Source organism: Chroicocephalus ridibundus, chromosome 21, assembly GCF_963924245.1.
Source record: "Chroicocephalus ridibundus chromosome 21, bChrRid1.1, whole genome shotgun sequence".
NCBI classification, from domain to species: Eukaryota; Metazoa; Chordata; class Aves; order Charadriiformes; family Laridae; genus Chroicocephalus; species Chroicocephalus ridibundus.
The window spans coordinates 4,219,016-4,237,912 of record NC_086304.1 but is presented as its reverse complement, the minus strand read 5'-3'; the positions used below and the strand labels follow the sequence as shown (position 1 = coordinate 4,237,912).

The window sequence follows — 18,897 nt, the reverse complement described above, 5'->3', positions numbered from 1 at the left end:
TACCATCCGTGCAGCAGGGTCTCCTGTCTGTGTCGTGGGTAGACAAGCACAGGGTTAGAGCCCTGGCATTTGTCAGTTCAAGTCTTCTAAAGGACGAGCTACACCTGAAGGGTGTTTATCTGAACCGATTACACCCATCCTCTCTGCAGCCTCCGGTAGACATTCCTAGAGGCAAGATACTTGAGTCCCAGCTCCCGTGAGCTCACGGTGCAGGCTCTGCGTGTCTGGGAAAAGAGGGAAGGGCTGGGGAAGTCCCAGTGACCTACATGAGCAAACATCTGGAGTAAGGACTTCTGTCTGTGCCGCTGTGTCACAGCTGGGGGCTCAGAGGGGATCGGCTTTTCCCGCTGCAAATGAATAAGGCTGAATTCAGCCAAGATTCTTGGAAAGAGGTGGATTGCAGGGTGTTACTGGGAAGAGAGGAAAGCCGATTAGAAAGGCACAGGGACGATACATAGATAGACATTATCTGTGAGAGCCATTTCCATATCTGTTCGTAACAGCCCATACACAGTGGCTGTTGTCATCAGCAGAAATAAGCAATAGCTTCTGGGGCTCCAGGAATAGCTGTGGACAGTGTCTGCCACCAAGTTCGTGAAGACAAACTGTGGGGGTAGAAGGAAAAAAGGATAGAGGGGGAACTGCAGTCATTATGCAAGGCCAGATGGTCAGTTTATCTCTGTCTCTGGTTAGAAAGCTGGTTACAGCGTTTTAGTCAGCCTCTTCCTTTAATTCTATTGCAAACATCACGGGGAATTCCTTCAGTGCTTCCCAAAACTAGGGAGGAAACATATTAAATGGGCTGGAGTCCTTTCAAGAAATCCAAGAGCTAAGACCTCATCACCGTCTGCCTTTCCGGCACCTGAGTTACTCAAACTCAGATCCCAGCCTGTAATGACCCCGACTGGAGTCGGATTAAGCAGATTCACATGGATTTGAGCCTGCTACAGTTCTGTCCTTAGCGGACACGCAAAACCAAGTTCTTTTCCATCCCAGTTACCTACATTGCTCATGTTTACCATGGAACAAGTAGAGCTGCCCTGCTGTAGAAATGGGAAGTGAGGATTAAAAACGTTAAAAACAGCAATGAAAAGGAAGGCCATACAAAACTGAAGGGGGGAAGCAGAAGACAGGCTCTGCATTCTCTTCTTTGCTCCAAGTGTCCCCCGAGCGACAGCACCTTCAGGTGAGGGGTCTGTCTGTCATGGGGCAGTGTCAAGAACCCTGGCTTCCTCCCCAGCTCAGCCACAGCCTTCGCAGCCCTGCGCAAGTCACATCTTTAATTTAAGCCTCTGTGGTATTTATCCATAGCTGTGTGCCTGTCTCACCAGGGCCAATAGAGGAAGTCTTGGGAAACAGACCTGGAAAAAGTGAGATGTAAAAGCTGCCAAGTGGCCACTCGATGGCTCTCTAAAGGACAACCAGGAAGTGCTTGCACCTCTGAAGGCCAAGCCCTAGCACTCTCCTCCTTCTTGAAACCTTTCGTGAATCCCCTGGCTGCCGAAGGTCTCTGGGGGCCTGGCCACCCAGCAGCTACCAGAACAAAACCCATGACCTGGGCCATCACTGGGGCCTGAATGAATTCTGCCCATAGCCCCTTCCCAGGGGATGAGGCTCAGCAGCGGGGGAGAGCAGCAGACGTGTCGTGTCAGTAATCTGGGACTGGATGTGCTTCATCCACCCCCCAAATCAGCTGTCAGCACAGCCTTCAGTAATACCACCAGGTTAAAAATAGGAAGTGCTAATTTTTATCCCTCAAACTTTTGTTATGATGTCTCCAGAAAAGCAACAAGCGCTAATATGATTGCCCCTTTTAATCAGCAGATGAAAGTCCACCTCCTCCCAGCATCTCCTGCCTCCGCAGGAACCTCCTCCTCGCTGACAGTGTCCTCTTCTTGCTGCTGGAGTAAATCCTGTTCATTTTGGCGGTCCACAAGCATTAACACTGTGTCTGGTCACACCTGCATGTCAGTTCAGCCCAAGCCCAGTAACTTCAGGGGTGGGAGAAGCAGTCAAGTTCCGAAGGAATCCATAACAAGGCAGGAATTAACCTAGGAGACTGTGATTTTCAAGTTAGCCTTCTAAATATGTCCCCCTCATTGCAGAAGAGACTTGAGTCAAAACTATCATGCTGAAAATCTCTGCTTCTCCCCCGCAAACCCAAGTGTAGCGCTCCCCAGCTAATAGTGCCATTACTGCATTTGTGCCTTAAGGTGGACGACTCTCGCGCAGTGTTTCAGTGACCACAAAACCCACCAGAGGCTCCAGCCCACATTCTGTACCTTCAGAGCCCCTGTGCAGCCACCCCGCAGCCCTGTCACTGCCTCTCTGTCCAACATCTGCAAAGGCTGTAATTTTATTTTTCTTTTTGCAGGTAAAAGATGAAAAAAACATACAGGAAATGTTTGACCTGAGTGATTATGAGAAATGCGAAGAGCTCAGGAAGTCCAAAAGCAGAAGCAAAAAGAACCACAGCAAATTTACCCTCGCCCACTCCAGACAGCCTGGGAACACGGTACGCTTTGCTCTCGCGCACGCGGTCAGCCCGAGAAAGCCGTCAGCTCTTGGTGCAGGCCAGCTTGTCTCCCAGTTACTGCTCCAGGCTTGAGGGTTTGAGACAGTAACTGGGGGGTCAGACTGGATAGCCTCACTTGTGTAGGAGTCCTGATCGTGTCTCGTGGTTTAAAATACATGAATGTGCATTTACCACGTCACGACCAATAGCAACAGTGAGAGATGGAGAGAGAATCAGTGTTTCTGCTGGGAAAGCACTCAGGCCTCTGGTGTACTAAGTAAATATGACCAAGCATTTATCTCTGCATCTGATCACCTGAGAGTATTCTGACTTTGGGAAAGGAAGGTATCAGAACATTTGCCAGGAGCAAGGACAAAGCCATTTTACTGCCGCCACTCCTGGCAGCTGTGGTTCAGCTGACTGCCCTTGTTAATTCACGGGCGGAGGCAGGGATGCTGATGGTCTTTGGGTTTGCTGCCCAGATTTGGGCAGTATCAAAAGAGCTGCACAGGAATTTGTCCCAAGGGTCCCTTCCACACAGAGGAAGGCTAAAAAAGTGCCAGAATGGGAGCTCTGCTACCTAGGAGCAGGACTTTCCACAAGGTCTCAGTTCCCACTGCAAAAAGAGAGCCAGTCTCTAACTGCAGGCTGTCTCTGGCACAGATGCACCCACCCACAGCCACACACGTGAGCTGGATTTACACGCTTCATTCTGACTTGTTTCAGTAAACCAGGCTTGCCCGCCCCGCACTTTGAGAGGGATTGTATAACACCAGGGAATGCAAAAAGGGAAGAGAAGGGGAAAATGGAAAGCGGCTGCGCTGTCCCCGAGCAGTGTGAGCAACGGACAGGACTGAACAAAATGTTGTAGAGGCTAAAACTAATTTCTACTGAGTATCTAACTTTAAAAAAAAACAAAACTAAGGATCCTGCATCCCCTTTACACGCCATATTTTCAGAACTGCTCTGCCCTCCGTGTGCATCTGACATATCATAGTATGGAAAATCCAGCTCCTTCTGTGGGTACCTCCTGTAGCCGCTTGTCTACCAGACCCTGCCAAAGTCCGAGGTGGCAACAGATAAATCGCATGTGAGTGGCGGATGCACAGAAAGGCTGCATCATCGTTTGATGAGGGCAAAATCGAGGCTGGTGTGTGGGAAGGCAAAGAGGGGGAAGGAGGAACTGCAGCCACGAGGGAAGTAAATATGGTACACAGCTTTTGGGTTGGAAAGCTGGGTACTGTGAGGAATCGTGGTCTGCTTTGCAAAGGGCTGCCAAGAAGCAGAGAGGCCAGGTGCAGTGTGTGGCAAAGCAGTGCCGTTTTGCAGGACTGGAGGATCGGGTCTGCTTCGTGTTTTCCCACTGAGCCAAGCCAGCTGTAAAGGCCGTGTAGCTTTTCTGTGGGCAGGGTCACTGTGAAAGCATCTCTGTATGAGTTTAGTCACTGGCACTGACCTGAATTCCCTCTTTTGTAGGCACCAAATCTGATCTTCCTGGCTGTGAGTCCAGAAGAGAAAGAGTCCTGGATTAATGCCCTCAACTCTGCAATCACACGTGCTAAAAACCGCATCTTAGATGAGGTGAGCAGGACCCTGAGGGCTGGACCCAGGCTCTGTTGTCCCAACTTTAATCTTGGGTGAAGATTTTAGACTGCTGGAGATAGCAGCAGCCCCTCCTACCCTCTCCATTTCCTATTTAAAAAGAGTGCAAAGCCATTGGGGTTTTATGGACTGCACTCAAGCACAGCCACCAAGACCTATGGAGTGAGCTGTTCTGGAGGTCTGGGATAGTGTGATCCTCCCAGCCTCGGGATTAATACGCAGCACTGATTGCAAAGCGAAGGCAAGGGGAGCCGCCAGGGCCCTGTCCGCTCCCTGGCACACCCGGCCCCAGTGAGATGCCTTCACTTTGGGGCCCAGCACAGGGATGGTGGGACTCTGTTTCCCGGGGCTTTGGAGAGACTTTCCTCCCATCCGCTGCTCCTGGGTGAACATGCAGCGTGCTCATGCTTGCAAAGGAGCTTTAAGTAGTGGAACTGAATTAAGGAATTAACTGAAAACCAATACAGTCTCACGCTACCTTCAGAGCACTCTAATAGCACAGCACCATCTGTCAACCCACCTCAGTCCATCTTCATCCCGCCTACCCCTCCCCTCTCAATCACCATCTTCAAGAGACAGGCCCATTTCCACTGCTGTGGCTGAAGAAATGGGAATTACTGGGCATTTAGACTTTGCAGATCCTTTCCTACTGTTCAAGGGTCAAACCAGGAATGTTTAATCATGCCTTCTCAGCACTGTGTGGCATATCTGTCAAGGCAAGTCAGGCCCTCCATTTAGTGAAGAAAGAAGGGACAACCAGAGAGATGAGGCATCAGTGCACTGTGGGAAAGCAATAGGAGGGCCCTGAACACTATAGCCCTGCCTACTTGAGAACACGTCCACACAACGCGTAACTAGCATAGCTCCTACCACTTCCAAAGTGGTGGCATTATTGCTGCACGACACTCCCAAAGTAACTACCACAATTACGCAAAGCAGCTTCTACTAGAAAAAAAGAACAAAGCAGCATCAGTTCAGCCTCCTCTTGGAGACGAAGCGTGCACTTACAACCACAGCTGAGCTGACAGAGGCCAGGTTTAGGTCCGTGTGAGCATTCCCACATAGTTTATTCCAGAGTGAACGATAACTGCCATGAGAAGGCTATGCCCCTCGCTACCGGGGCTGCGGTTTGAAAGAGCATTTCAACGCTGTCTCACATTAATGCTTCATAACAACTATTCTTCAGTTTAGATCTGTCTCAGATCTATCTCATCCGCATTCAACTTAGCGCAGTCCAGGTGGCCCACTGCTGTGATGCTCTTTGTTCTCACGGATGGTAACACAAAACCCTGTAGTGAAGGAAAACGAAGGTCAGACCATAGGAAAAGCTGTAGAGCAGAAAGCAGCATAGCAAACAATGGTATAGATTGCTTCAAGGAGAGTCTGTCACTGAAATCTTTACAAACAGATCATAGAATCATAGAATCATTTAGGTTGGAAAAGACCCTTGGAATCATGGAGTTCAACCATCAACTCCACTCTACAAAGTTCTCCCTTACACCATGTCCCTTAACACCACATCTAAACGAGTCTTAAACACATCCAGGGATGGTGACTCCACCACTTCCCTGGGCAGCCTATTCCAGTGTCTGACCACTCTTTCTGGGAAGAATTTTTTCCTAATGTCCAGCCTAAACCTACCCTGCTTCAGCTTGAACCCATTCCCTCTTGTTCTATCACTAATTACCTGTGAGAAGAGACCACCACCAACCTCTCTACAATGTCCTTTCAAGTAGTTGTAGAGAGTGAAGAGGTCTCCCCTCAGCCTCCTCTTCCTCAAACTAAACAGTCCCAGCTCCTTCAATCGCTCCTCATCAGATTTATTCTCCAGGCCCTTCACCAGCTTCGTTGCCCTCCTCTGCACTCGCTCCAGCACCTCGATATCTCTCTCGTATTGAGGTGCCCAGAACTGGACACAATACTCAAGGTGTGGCCTCACCAGTGCTGAGTATGGGGGGACAATCCCCTCCCTCCTTCTGCTGGTCACACTAGTTCTAATACAAGCCAGGATGGCATTGGCCCTCTTGGCCACCTGGGCACACTGCTGGCTCATGTTCAGCCGCTTGTCAATTAGAACCCCCAGGTCCTTTTCTGCCAGGCAGCTCTCCAGCCACACTGCCCCAAGCCTGTAGCGATGCATGGGGTTGTTGTGGCCCAAGTGCAGGACCCAGCACTTGGCCTTGTTGAAGCTCATACCGTTAGCATTGGCCCATCGATCCAATCTACCCAAGTCTCTCTGTAGAGCCTCCCTATCCTCATGTAGATCAACACTCCCGCCTAGCTTCGTGTCATCTGCAAACTTGCTGGTGATACACTCTATGCCCTTATCAAGGTCATCAATAAAGATGTTGAACAGAAATGGCCCCAACACCAAGCCCTGAGGGACACCACTTGTGACCGACCACCAGCTGGATTTAACTCCATTGACCACCACTCTTTGGGACCGCCCATCCAGCCAGTGCTTGATCCAGCAGATCGTATGCTCATCCAGGCCATGAGCCAACAGTTTTTCCATGAGAATTCTGTGGGGGACAGTGTCAAATGCTTTTCGAAAGTCTAGGTAGACAATGTCCACAGCCTTTCTCTTATCCAATAATTGGGTCATCTTGTCATAGAAGGAAATCAGGTTTGTCGGGCAGGATCTGCCTTTCATAAACCCATGCTGACTAGGCCTGATCCCCTGCTTGTCCATTATATGAGTTGTAATGGCACTGAAGATGATCTGCTCCATGACCTTCCCTGCTACCGAGTCAGACTGAGAGGCCTATAGTTTCCTGGATCCTCCTTTCTGCCTTTTTTGTAGATGGGCGCTACATTTGCTACCCTCCAGTCCATTGGGACCTCCCCAGTTAGCCATGACTTCAGGTAGATCATGGGAAGTGGCTTGGCGAGCACGGCTGCTAACTCTTTCAGCACTCTTGGATGTAACCCATCTGGTCCCATAGACTTGTGCGCATCCAAGCGGTGTAGCAGGTCACTGATCACTTCCTCTTTAATTGTGATGACCTCGTTCAGCTTCCCCTCCCTGTCTCCCAGCTCATGAGGCTGGGTGCCCAGGGAACAGCCAGTTCCACTGCTAAAGACTGGGGCAAAGTAGGCATTGAGCACCTCAGCCTTTTCCTCATCCTTTGGGACTGTGTTTCCCTCTGCATCCAGTAAGGGAGGGAGATTTTCCCTAATCCTCCCTTTGTTGTTAATGAATTTATAGAAAGATTTTTTGTTATCCTTAACAGCTGTAGCTAGGTTGAGCTCTAGCTGCGCTTTGGCTCTCCTAATTTTCTCCCTGCATAGATTCAACAGATAATTGCCAGGAATGATTTAAGTAGATCTGATCCCATCAAGGCACAGAGGGGAGACACCAAGGAAAAACTCTAAGACTCTTCTAAGGCTGGGTTCCCACATGCCATTCCCTGCTGGCTCTACCTGCAAATCTCCTTCTGTGCATCCTCAGTGAGTTTCAGGACTCACTGCTTGCAACCCCAGCTTCTGCCTGCTGAGCAGTCCAGCCCCTGTCCCAGAGGTATGTGGGAGAAGTTCACCCTCAGCACACAGCCAGGTCACAAGAGAAAGGGAACCCTGGAGGAACGAATGATCTGCCACAGTGCATCTGGCTGATTACAGCTACAGGAGCTAGGAATGGCTCGTATTTCCTGTGCTCCCAGGTGTTCAACTAGCCTTTGTCACCACTTTAGGTTACTGTCGAAGAGGACAGCTACCTCGCCCACCCGACACGCGACAGAGCAAAAATACAGCACTCCCGACGCCCTCCAACACGGGGACATTTGATGGCTGTGGTATGTATAACAAATTCCAGACACCTGCTTAGGTAAAATTCCCTTGCAACTATTTCATTTATAAGCAAATGCAAGAAGACCTGGTGCTTGAGCTCTGGCCCGAACTGAAAATTGTTGTAAAGACCCAGGGTTGTCCTCCATTCTTGAAGACCTTGTACAAACCCTTTCGCAAAGCAGCAGCTTGCCATCACTGACACCCATTTTCCTGATGCTGAAAATGAAAAGCTCCTTCAAGCTCCTGATGGAGAATTAGCCATACGGCTGGGGAACTCAGTCATGAGTTAGCGTAGATGGCTTGTCCAAGGCCATTCAGCTGATCTGCATCTCAGCTAGGAACCTGGGGCTCTGTCAGTAGGTCACACTTCTAGTATTCCTGGTCCATCTTTGCATCCCGGTCCAGGTGATGCATACCTCCAGTATGAGAGACACTCAACAGTAGTATGTGGTTCCAATGATAACACAGCTCTTCTTCATCTGCTTCTTCAGGCATCTACCTCAACCTCTGATGGCATGCTGACACTCGACCTGATCCAGGAGGAAGACGCCTCTCCAGAGGATCACAGCACCTGCGAAGAGAGTTTCCGAGTGGATCTGGATAAGTCAGTGGCACATCTTACTGCTGGCCGGCGCCGCTCGGATTCAGAGAATGTCAAGTCATCAGAGAAAGGCCGGACAGGGAGCCTCCCGAGACGGGAGGTGACCTCATGGGACAGATCTGGGCAGCGCAATGACTCCTTTGACAAAGGGACCATGTACACCCCACAGGTCCCCAAAAAGCTCTCACATTCAGAAAAGAATAAATGTGCCTCCATGGAAGAAATCCTGTCTCGACGGGACTCTTCTACGCACCGGGCGGTGCTGAGGAGGGGGCTGGAGGCTCAGTTTGCCTCGGCAGAACCAGAGCAGCTGTCCCGGATACAAGAACTGGTTGCACTGAAACTGGAAAAAACTCAGGAACTGCTGACAGAGGTGAAGGGCTATGGGGAAGGCAAGAGAAAGACCAAGGATTCCAACACCAGCACCACCACCACCACCACCACCACCTCTTCTTCCTCATCATCTTCAAAGTCGGACTCTGAAAGGATCCTGCAGGAATCTGAGAGGTTGCTGGGGGAGGCTTCCTCCACCTGGAGCCAAGCCAAGAGGGTGTTGCAGGAGATCAAAGAGTTGAGGGACCTGTACAAACAGTTTGAACTGCAGCAGGCGGACTCAAAACCCAAACAGAGCTCACAGTCTCAGTACAGGAAGAGCATGATGTGAAGGCAAGCCTTGGGATTGGGAGGGAGGGACAGGGGAGGGCGGCCATTTGGTCTTTTTTTTAATTATTATTATTTACAGTGTTCAAAAGAGTGAAAAGGTGCCTGTTTCACCCAAATTTGCTTCTCTAAGCTTGAACCCTTCCTTTCCTCCACCGCATCCCCTGACGAAACAACCCTGTGTTCCAATAAACTCAGTTACAGTTTATACCTCCTTTTTTAAAGAGCACCCTTTGCACCACGGGCCCCCAACTTCTGTCATGCTTGGAGGACGGACGAAAGCACCGTTTCCTAGAAAATGCCCCTGCATGCCTGGAGCAGCACGTGCATAATGATGGGGACAGATGCTCTTGCGCTGTATAAGCCCTGGCTTTGCTGCTCTAATGTCTCAGCTGTATCCTGCATTACAGCTCCTTGACCAAGAATCTCGTCTTGTTCCCTCACTGTCCTCTTGGAAATAAATGACAGAAAAAAAAGGTGTCCGTCCCAGCCAATGCTTGGAAGTCCCCATTATCTGGGAACTGTCTCGAAGATGCCTGGAAGTTCAGGCTGACCTGGAGTTTGATGGAAGTCACCAGAGGCATTCGCTGGACTGCAGCTAGTGGGGTTCTGTCCTGGCACAGGTCCCTTTTGTGAACTCCTGGGGTCGGCAGCTCTTACTCTTCTGGTACATATACAGCCCTCCAGAAGGAGGGCTACAGGTATGCAATCCGTGTCCAAACTGAGCCTGTCTGTCCGTTGATGCTTTACAGAACCCCCTTGGCCCCGTGCAATGGGAGTTAGCAGCTAAATGTCTTCCTTTCTGTGCAAATAGAGGATCAAAGCCTTGAATCTAACAGACAGCCCATACGGGTTGTTTGAGGGGGTTGTTTTCTGGCTTTTCCACTTTCATTTCTTTTTTTTTTTTCCTTTTCTTTTGAGCTGAGGGCAAATGGAAAAATCAGGGTTGTGTACAGGCGACAGCTGGAAACCAAGAGCCAAAAGTAGTTTTGGTGGGTTTGATTCCGTTCTCTCGTGCGTGCACAGGCTCGGTTTCTACCAGCCAGACTGCAACAGGCAGCCCTTGTTGCTCCCCTAAGATCAGAATCAGGCCTACTGAAATGAAAGCTGAGCCTGTAGAGAGCTCAAATACCCTCACCTTGGTGATGCCAAGCACTTTGCTAAGTAGGTGGCTCAGTTTTCACGCCTTTAAACAGAAAGACAAGAAAGGAGGATGTTAAGATGTCTCACAGGGCTTAACGTACACTGATGTGGTAACATCCAACTGTTACTTTTTTTTAAAAAAAGGAAACCTAATTCCCTTACCTACATTGCAAATAATCCATGAAAATATTAAAACCAACAGAGTTATTTCCTGGTCGCAGTTGGTGTTGTCTATTTTCTTTTAATGGTTGACCTCCCTTGGAAAGGAGATTGGTTACTTTCACTTGTGTCTGGTCAGCTTTACCATTCAGGCTCGTGTTGCTGATGTATAGTTGCCAGCACTACAAAGAAAGCATTTCTGGTTTGTTTTAATTAGTCCTTCTCCCGCTCTCCTGTTAGAATTACTGGTGGAGTTATTACTGTTGGCACTACGTTCCCGAAGATCTTATTATTTACGAACTTATGTCCCTTCCAACAACCGTTTACTTGTTGCTGACTCCAGCACAGCTCTTTGCCTGCTCTTAAAGGACAGTTTTGAAAAGGCATCACTCATTCACCTAAGCTTTTGTCACAGAGCTGCATGCGACAACTTTCCGGGGTTGTATTCCAGCATTTTTATTCTTTCCAATGTTTTTTCTTACCTTTTCTATCACTTGAAGGATCTGTTTGGAAGCATCAGAGGAAAACCGGAATCCCTAAAAGAGATTAAAAAAGAACGCATGTGAGCCACTCTGATATAACCCTTCCCACTCAGCTCTTTGATCAAGAGAACAAGAAAAATATGCAAATATTTTCCAGATGCAACTTTCAGCATTAAAATTAGCCTTGTTTTCAAAATAAGAACGCTAGTCTAAAAACGTGGAGGTTTGAATTGCTCTCGATTGGGATGGATATGTGTTGTGACTGGCCTCCTGGACTGATGTCAAAATGTAAGCATGAAAATACACCTGATCCTGACTGTTCAGGGGTCATTAAATGGTCTCAAGTCTTTCCCAAGCAACAAGGTAATACAAGAATTACAGTGCACAAACAGTGCTCGAGGCAGGGATGGAACATTGAGCAGTCACCCGAAACAAGTGACTTTTTTTGTTAGACAGGTAGCCAAGGGCATCTTTATTTCACTGCTGCGTCCACAGGATTATGGACCTGAATCCCATCTGGTATTACCCGGAGGTCTGGGCACAGCATTGCCATCCTTACGTCTCTGCTGTCCAGAGAAAAGGGACGCGTTACACACTTGTCCGAGCTGAGCAGAAACGCGGGACCAGTTCTGCTCTTTGGACCAACCTCTGCAAGCCTTACTTTTTTGTACCTAGAACGAGATTTGGAGGAAATGGTGGAGCTGACTTAGGAAGTGAGGAAAAAACTACTTCCAACCTGGGAAGAATTGCAGTTCTCATCCTGCCGAAACCCAGGAGGCGATTTCCTAATCCGAAAACCTAAAGGGCCAGGCGCGACGCAGCTCTGGGTGCAGCGTTTCTTAGCTGGAGAGCAGAGCGCTGCCCGGGTACCAAGCTGTGGCGCAGCAGCAGGAGCGGCTGCTTTTATGCCCCCGGCGCCATACTCTTGCCCTAAAGACGTCCAGCTCTCCCACTCCTCCTGTCTTACCCCAGGCTCTTCTCCGCCCTGCGGGGAACAGAGTGCCTCAGGCTAGCACAAGCACCACAGGGGATTCCGGACCATTTTTCAAACACAAGATCCCACATCTGATCCACGCGTTGGCTTCTCCCTCCCTTCTCTCCACCCCAGCTCAGCACTGCTGAGTGGGATCCTGGGAAGATTTACTATTTCCAAAATTGATTAGAAACTTTCTTTCAGAATATGTTCCCTGTCTGTAGAAAGCATCATTTCTGACGGGGCCCAGAGAAAAGGAATAACTTAGGAAGAAAAAAGCCCGTGAGATTTCAGAGTAGAAAACATATATTTTTCACTTAGGAATATTTTTGTATTATACAAAATGTGAATTTTTCCTTAAAAATGTCTCCAAGTCAAAATAAAATGCTTTGTTTTACCGACTGCCCCCCTTCAAGAAGCCTGACACTTTTTTCCACAGGCAATTTCTACATTGTTTTCATTCAAAACAAAATTAAACTCGACTTGTGGAATTCTTCCTAAGGCAGAAATGCCAGGCTCCAACCGGGTCTGAAACTTTACCAAGTTGTGAAAACTTCAACCCTGGGCTCAGCCTCTGTGCTGCCGAGCACCGTATATTACTGGGTCATGGCCAAGTAGAGGGTTCTCTGTGTTACTGCGTTATTAGATGCTTCACAAGAATATCTATAAACTCATTGCAACAACAGGAGCCTCTGACTCTAGACATTGCACAAGTTCAAAGGATCGAAATCTCTCTCTCCCTTTCTCCCTTCTCTTTTTATTCTTTTTTTTTATTTATTTAAAATTTGGCAAAGTCCTCCCCTCTGTCAATCCCACTTCTGGGATTAGAGACAAAAAGCCAATTATGAGGTAGAATGGCATGTGTATGGAAAACCTGCCAGTCACGTTAGCGCTGCTGTTTCTTCCCTTCTTGAGCACAGCTCCCAAGCGGAGAGCCCACGGGGAAGCTGTGGCTGGGTCCCCCCGTGGGGACCCTTCCCGAGGGCAGGGAGAGGTGGGCTGAGCCCGTTTCCTCCCACCCAGCGGGTGCAATTCATCAACAGATCACACTTAGCGACAGTTTATTCTCTATTTAGCCATATAAACGGCTAACAAAGGCACTGAACACACAGCGATTCTCACCCTTATTTTCTCTAATTGAACCACATTCCAAAGGACTAAATAGAAATTTTGCTTTTTTTTTTTTTCCAAAAAACCCTACAAACTGCAATAATAAAAATGATTCAGCTGCAATTGCAGTGATTCTCTGTAGTCTCTTCTCAGCACGCCTATGCCGAGGAAGCCGTTCACACCAGGGAGGGGGGGTGCGGTGGGAACCCCCTTCCTGTCCCGGGGGGTCCTTGCACCAGGGGATGGGGAGGAATTTATGATGCTGCCATAAAAAGGGATCTTCCTTGTGAATGGATCTGCAGTCCGTCTAACACCTTTAAGTCATCGAAGGAAGGGAATTGCCCTTGAATTGCTGCTGGAACCTCAGAAAAGGATTCCAGCAGACTTTTTTGAGATTTGTGAGGGTTCAGGAGCCTGCTTGAGTTTTATCACAGAAGTCACTCAAACTGAGAACATGCCTGAACACTGAAGTGCTTCACAACAGCCGAGAAGGAGAGCCTGCTGTTCTCTAAGGCCCGGCCTGGGGCTGCCTCCTCCCCAGTGCCTCAGGCATAATTCCGACTGTCCCAAGGCAGCAATTCACCCTCACTTCTACCGCAGTCCAGAAAACCAAACACAGAAAATTTGAGCTTCAGTCCGGCAGGCCTACGAGAAGACTGCGCTTTGCAACTGGGGCAACCGCCTGGTCATCTCCAAGACATTAAACTCAAGAGCTGTAGCAGTAATCTCAGCTTCTGAATCCTTTGGGAGCATTGCTGTTCTTGTTAAAAAGCCCCTAAGAATTGTTCTGGGCACTGGGCAGCAATTTTTCAGGAAGATCAGATGTTAACATGTGAATAAAACAAAGTTGAAAATAAAGAGTTTATTTATACCTGGTCCCTACACAACAGGATGAAGGGCAGAGTCCACCTGGAAGCTGAGAGGTTTTGTATTTTGCTTTCCTGCCTCTCTGGTGCTTAAACTTTTCCCTCCTGCCTCCTTTCCTCTTGCCGGTCCTGCCCCGGGCTCTCCACAGAGGCAGTGTCCCCATGGATGGCCGTGGCTGTGCCGAGAATAAATCAGCAGGCATGGCAGCTTGGCAGGCACACCCCACGCGAGCGTGCGCCTGGGATGCTTCGCAGCATAGCAAGGACAAATTTGCAAGGGGAACAAGCAGTGTCAAACGCGAGCAAATCATTTTTATAAAAGCAGTTGAAGAATTTGAAGAGCAAGATCCCTTTCTGCTTCATGCACCGCATGCCGGAGCCTGGGGGGGAATCTCAGAGCTGAAGAAAGCCTGTCCTCCAAGGACTGCGCGTGACACAACCGCAGGAAGGGCAGGCAGATGGCCCTGGCCGTGCTGAGCACAGCACCGCAGCAGCCACGGGAGCCGTCAGCCCAGCTCTCAAGGGGACAAGCATCTGCAAGAGGGAGGGGGGTCGGGGCTTATCCCCCCCCCCCCGAGTCTATCTGCAGCACCCATGCTTGGTATCATTGAAAGGAGGGGAATGAAAAGCCTCAATTCTCTGTATATTGAAGAGCTGACACATAAATCAGAGTGAGCTGAATGCCTGAAGTAGTTGGTGCAAGAAGATCTATAAATGTAAAATAGGAATTGGTACCATGGAAGTGCTGACTGTGGTTTGACTTCTGTGTGTGCCTGGGGGAGGCGGGGGCTGCGCTGTCTGCCGAAAACAGAAGTCAGGGACTAAGGTGTTGAGCTGTGGAGAGAACTGAAACTCCCTTTCACAAAGGAAATTTCCAGACTGCTTTTACTCCAGAAAATCGTTCCCAATTTCTCCTTCAGGGACATTTCCAAAAGCCTTTTATTTTGATTTCTGACTTTCTTCCCTTTCAGCTGTCATCTACAGTATTATGCAAACATTTACAATGAAAAACATTAACAATGAAATGGCAAATCCACTCGGAGCGCTGAGCACTTCAGCGCTCTCCGAACTGCTCCCTTCCTCCTCCTCAGTCTTCCCCTGTGAAATCCACCAGCTGAGCAGCACATCTGGGTCTCGGGGGAACCCTGGATTCTCGTGGAACTGGTCCCCTGAACCACCTCCCAGGGCCTTCAGAGAAAAGGAAGACAGCTGCCTCTTTGCTGCTCTCCTTCACACTCTCCATCATTCCTGTCTCAGTTTGCCTTTGCAGTTCAGCAGCTCCTGGTTTAGGAAGTTCCTCCTGTCTCGTTCTCTGCTCAGAAGGGTGATGGGAGAGCAGGAACCATGTGATGAACCAGGGGCTCTCACTTTGCGTAACTGCAAGATGCTCCTCGAGGTCAGGTTTCGTTGAACACCTCTTACAACCCCTTCACATGCACACACACACGACCTTGCCCCGGCCTCATCACTGAGATATCTGTCAGACAGAGCAGGGTTATGCTGTGTGGAGACATCGCCGGCTCCTGAAGGCAGGGTGATGGCACCCACTGCTCTGCAGCCCAGCACGCTGCTGGGTTCGGCAGCTCCCAGGACAGTTTAGAGCCACATGGGGCTGGTTTAGAGCCACAGCTGGAACACCAGCCACACTAGCAGAGACAGAGCCACAGGACCCTCACTACCTGCCAGTTCAGCCTGCGCCTCGGTGACAAAAGCCGGACAGACCATATCCCTCACGTTAATGCTGTCGGTGTGCCCAGTGTTCAAGTGTTCAGGGTCTGGGGAAAGCATGGGGGATTTTTTAGTTGAGGAACAACTTCATTTTGGCTTTATGCCCGAGGGTTTCACTGAGTGCAGAGCACAGCACAGTGGAAAGTGTTTCCTGATGCACCCCCGCCACATCCTTGTTTCTCGGGTGTTAAAACTTTGAGCGTTATTTAAGACTTGCCCAATCCTTCTTTCTGCACAGCTGTAATGTACTAAGGAACCTGCCCTTGATCCATCTGCGGAATATTTTTAAAGAAGCTTGTACCTGCCTACCCGTTTTTTCAATAGGAAACAACCTCCCTTGATTCCATTGTAGGGAAACAGTTCACAGCTCCCCCCCGACCTTCCAAAAAAATGAAATGGCAAAAAGCGCCTTTAAAGAAAACTTCCTCCCAACTTAGCTTCCATAATTATCACTTTATAAGTGGCAGAGATCCACTGAAGGAGAGGGGACCACAGCCCCTCATCAGAGACTCTCAGCAGTGCTCTGCTCGCAGGGATTTGCACCCCAAGCTCCCTGATGCCGCTTACCACCGTCCAGCGCTGCGGGGAGGAGCGTACCAGCACCGGGCAGGCAGCAAACCAGGCACCGGCTTTTCTCTCCCTCTCCCTCCATGCCCCATCTGATTGCTTCAGCCACGTACTCCTAGATAACTTGAAGGCTGTGTATTTCTGGGAATTCCACCCCTCCTCCACATCCGAACAGAAGACATCACCCATCCACCCTGCCTGCCCCTCCCTACCCACCAAACTGGCACTGAATTTCAACTGGCACAGCTGGGAAGAAGCCTAGGGCCCCCTATCCTCCCCTCAGAATAAATAATGAATGGTTTCCAGAGGACCAGGAGCTATTTGTATCTGAGCTGCAGGAACCCACAGCAAACAAAAGGCCCTGGGAAGAACTGAATGGTGACTATGATGTAAATGAAGCAAAGCTGGGGGCGATGGGGTGGGAAAAGAGAGGGTTTAGAGACAGTTATATGAGTCTTTAAAAAACAAGCAGGCGACAGCCCAGAGGAGTGAGCTCTAGGAGACTCTGCTGAGCTTGTGCAAGGAGCGCATGTACCCGTTGAAGGAAGGGTGGGAGAGGGAAGGAAGGAACACTGTTCCTGCCATCGTTACATCTCTTGTCTGTTAAAGAAGCTGAGCAGAGTGAAGGGGGAGCAGAAAAGCCAGCTGTGCGCTGAGAGGCTGCTCCAAGCGTCCCGGGGCCCATGCCGGAATGGTTGAGTCCAGGCTTCTCCTGCTCCATGAAGCTCCTGGCTCTACCTCCTTCACCAATTCGTAGATCTGAGCAAGTGCTTAAGCATTTGACTGAATCCGGCTCCTCTAGCAGAGCCTGCCGGTTTGTTCTCCATGCTGCAAGAGGGCGGGTGTGACACTGAAGTATCAGGGCTCTGTGTCACAGCCCAGCCCGTCCAATACCCCAGGCCAATTCCTGGCCTTCTGGCAAAAGCAAAGGATCTCAGGGACTCAAGAGTTTTAGTTATTTGCTGGAAGGTTTGTCCAGGACGTGCTGATCTGCCAACACAGCCCTCATCAAAACACCAAAAGCTCCAGCCTGTAAGAAGCAGCTGTTCTGCCAGGCCAGATAATGAACAGCCACAAATGGCCCTCGGCTGCACCAGCTTCCACAGAGCTGCATTAACTTGTACCAACCATGAAACCTGCAGGAACCCATGCATGAGGACCTGATCCACACAACTGGCAAGCACCGGTGCTGGGATCGGGCAGCTGAAGGATGCTCCGACACTCACAATCCATGCTGGGAAGCTTGCAAGGCTGCAGTGGCCCTGCCTACCTGCTGGGAAATCCCTGCTGTGCACGGTGGTGGAGCTCACTGACCCCGGTGTTCCATCTCCCATTTTACTTGGAAATCCAAAGATCCTCCACATTGAGGTTTGATTCATCACGCAGCAACAACCAGCTCCAGGAGCGACTGATCAGAACTTCAAAGCACAAGGATGCATAGATTAGAGAATGGTTCAAAATCCATTTAATTGGAATTCTGCGAGATTACCCTTTATGTCTGCTTTGCTGTGTGAGAAAGGAACATTCTCCTCTTTCCCTTTTCTGTATCCAATAATTGAAGGAATCAAATCGTTTGCAAGCCAAGACAGTGACCCTGAACTTCATGAATACGCATGTCTAATGAGCCACTTTGGGTTTATCCCCTGATGAGTCATGGCTCAGAGCAAAACAAGAATTTTCAAAAAAGCTAGAAGGGAATGTAAGGGCTTGGGTCGCTCCCTTCTCCGAGAACGCCTACATGGTTTAGGAACACAAATGCCACTGAAAGGTCAATCAGGAAGGCATTAATTTTGCCTACCTTTAGCCATTTAGCTTCCTTCCCCAGAAACGGTGCTTATCTTGGTATGAACAAATCACCCTCTACAGGTATTGATTTCTTTCCATTAACTGTATGCAAGCCCAAACAGTTAAAATTTGGAGGAGATGATTCCTGTCCATAAGCAAAACACCATGTCATGTCTCTACCCCGTTTAAACTCCTTGGAAAGCCTTGGTTTCCACATATATTGCACAAAGGGGCTTTGAAGGTGCTATTTTTTGCTGCAACTGCTCAAAAGAATATTTACAAACATGATACTGATTTTATTGTTGCTTGATCTATCAGTTCTTTTCCTCTTTGCCTTGTATTTCAGGTTCTCCTTTCCTCTTCTTAAAAAGGGGATTTGGGAGGGGGGGATGGAATGGGTTGTTGCTTTTGGAAGATCTGCACTGATTTTTATGTAAATTAAACCTTCCATATGTACAGACTCCGGGACATTGTTCCAGTCTGCTCCAGCTCTGTTTATTTTGATTGATTTTAAGGCTGTGATGAAAAGAATTTTTTAAATTAAAGAAAAATTTTTAAAAAAAAGCGCCTTTCTTAATGGATTTTACATAACTCGAATCGAGTGATGTTTCCAGGGCTAACATCAAGCACTTTTTCATACTGATGAACTGGTTGCTCCACAACAAGTCTTTTGCAATGGAAGGGCTACGCTGCCGACCCAGTGAGATGGATGGCAGTAGCACAAGCCAGCGTGTGTCACTGCTTGCAGTGACAGGCAAGGGCAGCGATCAACGCTCCCTGCTAATGCTGCAGCAGCCCTTGTTAATGGCAAGCTGCCCCCGCCAGCAAACTCAAGCAAGTCACTGCCTTATAATTGTATTAAAGCAGTGGTTAAGGCGGGAGAGGCATTTAGTTTCAATTTTAAAAGTACTGAACTG

At 49.0% G+C, this 18,897-nt stretch overlaps 1 protein-coding gene and 1 long non-coding RNA gene across 5 annotated transcripts in view; one reads left to right on the top strand and one right to left on the bottom strand.

The window, feature by feature from the left end:
• Window positions 1-18,489, top strand: part of PLEKHO1 (pleckstrin homology domain containing O1) — a 30,246-nt gene extending 11,757 nt beyond the window's left edge. The window contains exons 3-7 of one of the 4 annotated variants that reach the window (XR_010073883.1): window positions 2,375-2,515; window positions 3,992-4,096; window positions 7,810-7,911; window positions 8,398-9,868; window positions 15,867-18,489. Coding sequence is in view for 2 of the 4 variants with exons in the window: in XM_063357480.1 (XP_063213550.1) it covers window positions 2,375-2,515; window positions 3,992-4,096; window positions 7,810-7,911; window positions 8,398-9,171 (1,122 nt within the window). In the remaining 2 variants the exon portion in view is untranslated. Of the gene's footprint in view, window positions 1-2,374; window positions 2,516-3,991; window positions 4,097-7,809; window positions 7,912-8,397 lie in introns of all 4 variants that reach the window. The other 3 variants (XR_010073882.1, XM_063357480.1, XM_063357479.1) reach the window with 3 other exon arrangements.
• LOC134526049 (uncharacterized) overlaps window positions 10,951-18,897 on the bottom strand; it is a 37,136-nt gene continuing 29,189 nt past the window's right edge. The window contains exon 3 of the long non-coding RNA XR_010073886.1: window positions 10,951-11,005. This is a non-coding gene — a long non-coding RNA (uncharacterized LOC134526049). The remainder of the gene's footprint in view (window positions 11,006-18,897) is intronic.